At 40.2% G+C, this 4,793-nt stretch overlaps 1 gene segment (V, D, J or C); it reads right to left on the reverse strand.

Annotated features, from left to right (window-relative positions):
• Positions 1-1,288: 1,288 nt before the first annotated feature.
• On the reverse strand, positions 1,289-2,039 carry LOC101560021. The segment is given in 2 exon segments: positions 1,289-1,770; positions 1,982-2,039. Coding segments are annotated over 2 exon segments (528 nt in total).
• Positions 2,040-4,793: the final 2,754 nt, after the last annotated feature.

Raw genomic sequence — 4,793 nt, forward strand, 5'->3', positions numbered from 1 at the left:
AAAATATTTCTACTTTTAAGATTACAGAGATAAAGTTTACATATCGTACCAGCCACCTATTTCATGGGTATTCATACGAGGTTTTCAGAAATGCACACTGCATCCACAGCCATGTTCAGCTTACAGAGAAGATCAAGCATCTCTGACACTTCCTGCAAGCCCAGAAGCCCTCTTTCTGAAATCATCCCTCATCCCAAACAAAGGTGAACTGCACAGCCACCAGCTCTGCAGTGAAGGATGCAGGATTCTCTGATGCTCTGTGTCTGTTTTCTCTAATGTGAAAGATCGCAGTCTGCTCAGCTTGTCCTATTCAAGACACAAGCTGCGATTCTCCGTTGCTTCCGCAGTTTGTATTGTCTGCCTCCAGTGCTCAGATTCATGTGTGCTCACAATAGGCTCCTTGCTAGAGAAATATTGTATTTCACTTGACACACCACTCCATGGCCTCCATAGGCAGCACAATGCATCTCTATTACTGTTCCTGGCATCCTAGACCAAGAGAGTTAGGAAATATCCCTTTCAGACTGTACTCCCAGCACTTGGGAGGCTGAGCCAGAACTTCAAGGCCAGTCCAGGGAAATCAAGTCCAGTGGGGACTGCATAGCAACACTCTGTCCTAAACATAAAATCATTTCCATGCAGACAACCTGAAGAGGCTTCCAAGGTCTCAAATAATTGCAAATGGTATAAGAGACTCTTGCTCCCTCTTTTACCCCTATGACCTAAATTAGATGTACAATTCCTATTTAAAGTGAACACATTCATGGGATCACTTACGCCCTGGTTTCCAAGGAGATGCAAAGTTACCCAGCACCAAACATGCAATTTTATTAAATACAAGATGTGCAGCCTTGACGATATGTGCTGGTGAATGCACATATTATATTCACGAATAAAATTATATTCGCAATTACAGACACGTATGTTTTCTTTCTGTCCACACTTGAAAAGCTGGTCAGAATATTCAGAGAGAAACATCACCATAGAACAAGTGTCAGGGAAACGGCATGCAGCTGGCTCTGGAGATGAAGGAAGAGGCCACCAGCAAGGAGTGTGAGAAACTCAAGATACAGGAAGGCAACAGCCGGATTCCTTCCCAGAGCACACAAATGGACAGCAGCCTGACAGTAGGTTGACCTTCCCTCATTGAATCCAGTGTTAGATTTTGACCTAAAAAACTATAAAGTAATGAATTTCTTTCTCATTTAAGGGTGTGTGTTTCTAAATTTTTATACAGAATATAAAACTAATATGAATACTTTGGTTCTATTTTCCTACAGCAAAAGATCTAGGAGACATTCAACTCTTTTATATTCTGCTTAGGACTGTAAAATCTCTTGCATAGAGCAGAGCACAATTTCTCAGGCAGCAGGAGGAAGTGGTCAAGCCTTCGGCCAAGTGAGGAACAAGCAGCTGGGGAGACCAGAGGGGAAGTTTTTGTTGGACAATAAATCACTGTGGGAGGGAAGCTATCATACTGCTGACAGTAATAATCGGCCACATCTTCAGCCTGCAGGTTGTTGATGGTGAGAGCGAAATCTGTCCCAGACCCACTGCCACTGAACCGGTCTGGGACCCCAGATGCCCGCATCGATGCCCAGTAGATGAGCAGTCTGGGAGACTGTCCTGGTTTCTGCTGGTACCAGGCTAAGTAGTTGCTACTATCAGGCTGAAGATTCTGGCTGGCCTTGCAGTGGATGGTGGCGCTCTCTCCAGCAGACACTGCCAGGGTCCTTGGAGACTGGGTCATCACAATGTCACTGCAGACAACTGTAATCAAAAATGCATGATCCTTGAACAGTCACACATATACATATGCTTCATATTTTAAATAAATGAAATAAGTCCTTTAAAATGTTGCAAATGTTATAGTACATTAATATATGCTTGAGTCATATTATTTTGCATTACATTTTAAAACTATAACTTTAACTCTGCAAAGATGCCATTCTAAGTGATTTGGAAGTGTCCATTTTCTCACCAGAGACCCAGAGGAGCAGACAGCTGAAGACCTGGGTCTGCAACATCGTCTTGCTGTCTCTGACTCCCTGATGCACCTCAGATTTATTTGCAGAGGCCTCGTTTATAAAGTCTGAGGACTTGGGCTCACTCTGGAGGAGCCTATGAAACTTCATCAGCAAATGAAGAAGCAAATTTCTTCATGAGTTCTGAAAGTAACTGATCAAATCAAAAGCTAAATATACCAAATAGAAAGTGTACTTGAGTGACAACAAAACCACAGATGCTAATACGGAAACTCTAGGATCATTTTAGAAGCTCTAAAATTACTAACACTAGATGGTCTTAGTAAGGATATTAATTTCAAACAAAAGGAATCAAATGGATTGTTCATCACAGGCATAATAACCCAGCTATAGTTATCAACATGTGGCTTTTCCAAAGCTGCTTTTATCCTGAAACTGAGCATAGCCAATGGTTGAGCTCCTTTCTCCCAGGGGCATGGGCCACAAGGCCAGATGAAAGGCTGAGTACCTACCCTAAGAGGAATTCTGGGAGCCTGTAATTTAATTTTGGAACCAGCATGATTTTGTATAGGAGTAAATCAAAGACAAACAGACAACTCCTCTTTCCAGAACTGCAAGGAACTTTAATGCCACTGCCAAAGCTTGCTCTGAAAACACCTGATTTAGAAAACATAGAAAGCAAGGATCATAAAATTAATGTAAAATAACATTCCTAACGTTTAGGATCTAAGTTAAAACCTCCTTGAGGGAACACACTCCTAATTCCCCAAGAAATCTTACAAATAATTTTTCAAGGGTCTGTAGGCCACACAGTAATATTTATGACTTCCACAAACAAAAAGATAATCGGAGTATGAATGTAAAAGAATAGAAGTTATACAGCAAAGAGATCCTCCTAGGTATCAGATTGGCAATCATGACAACTTAGAAAAATAATTTATAAATGTATAATTTAGAATAAGTTATAGTAATAGAGATATATGCAAACCATAGGTACCTAAAAATTTTACATATAATTCAGATAGATGTAATTAAAATCTTGCTATTGGCATTTCATACCCGATACAAATCAACTGACCTTAAAGTGTTAACTGCAAGTCAGAAATAATTGTGACCATCAAGTTGTTTTAATTTTTCCACTTAATCAGTTTGATCCCACCCTATATTTTCCTTAAATTATTTTTGCATTTTATTATATATAAAACATTACTAAAATAAATTTTTGCAATCCAGTTCAAAAATTGTGTAAGATTACTAGGATACCATAATATGAAGGAGATAAGAGAGATGAAATGGTGAGAGACAATTTTAAGGAGACAAATGTGGGAAAACAACAAAGCTTTAATCCAATTTCAGCTAGTCACCCAGACCGCTTACCAATTTAACAAAACAGAAAGTGTCCAGCCCCATTTTTGTTTTACCTCAGCCTAAATACCCTTTTTGTATCTAGTGGCAACCTTGAAGGAAGGAGGCCAATTTTGACCTGGTAGTTACCTACTGTGAACATGGTAGGTTTTGGGCAGACCATGAGAATTTATGGTGACACAGGTTTAAAAAACTTTTTTGAAATTAATTCTGTTTTCATGACTTTCTTTCTTATCTTTCTATGTTTTGCTATATCTCAACAAGAATGGAAAGGAGTGAAACACTCCATGCGGGGTCATGTAGGGTTGACTCTGCCTCTTTCTCTTAAGTTAGGTCTGAAGCTACTCCATCCAGGACAAAATTAACCTATTGAGTGCCACCATGTCCTACATTCCCTCCTCTATGGTATATTTTTTTCTAAGAAATATAGTCTATCATAAGGTAGTTTCTACCTGGTATGTAGTGTCTTCCCTTAGCATCATCATATTGGCTTCTTCACCATGATTCTGTATGCGGCCTTTTATCCAGTTAGCTAAACAGGGTCCTGCCATGAATAGCACAAGCTGGTGATCTTAGGTCCTGTGAATCCCACAATGAGTCAGGTAAGTCTTTTTATCAAATCAAACAAGGAATCACACCATCTGTGGCTGTGATAGTCATTATATAACTTTTTTTTCTTCCACGTCATTATCTAGTTTGTCTAGGATTTCCATAATAACTGTGAAGCTATTACCATAAAAACATCATTCTTCTCCTAGGCCTGTCCAGAACCTCCTTGTTTCATGAGTAGTACTTTATGCCCCCTTCTATTTGGTACCACAATCTCTGCTAAGCAGTTGTTTCTTTTATCTCAGTCCAGACTCCGGCTACATTTTCTCCTATGCCACTGGTTATTGGATAAAGCCTTTGAAGGCAGTTTCTGAGTGTGCTATGGCTCCTGTCCTGGGTGTCAAACCCCCAGCTATACCCAGCCTAGCCAAAATTAGCACAAAAATAGGAGTCATTCTTTCACCTCAGTTATGTTATCACATATGAAAGCCTCAGAGAGCAAATCTTGATTCTTTAGTTCTCCTCGTCTTACTTTCACACAGTGGATCAACATAGTCAGCAGGCAGGAGCCCATCCCAGTTAAACTCAGGCTATTCTCTAAACCTTAATTCACCTATTTGTACAGAAAAGCCATATTCCTCAGGGTCCCCAGTAGGGGAGATTTCTGCAGAGCAAGTTGTCTGCAAGTGACGTGATTTTTCCCTTGGCCTATACAAACTCCCTTTTCATGTATTGTTTCTATTCTGGAGGGAGGCGATGGTTCCTCCTCTTCTGATGAGCACAGAAGCTGGTGGGTATTACAGGATTTGAGGAAGTCAGAACCTCACAGAATGGCACACTGGACCAAATTCACATTGCACAGGTCTCAACTGATTTAGGGTTGGACAAGTTTGA

This window comes from Octodon degus, unplaced genomic scaffold (assembly GCF_000260255.1).
Source record: "Octodon degus isolate 3935 unplaced genomic scaffold, OctDeg1.0 scaffold00162, whole genome shotgun sequence".
In the NCBI taxonomy this organism is placed as follows: domain Eukaryota; kingdom Metazoa; phylum Chordata; class Mammalia; order Rodentia; family Octodontidae; genus Octodon; species Octodon degus.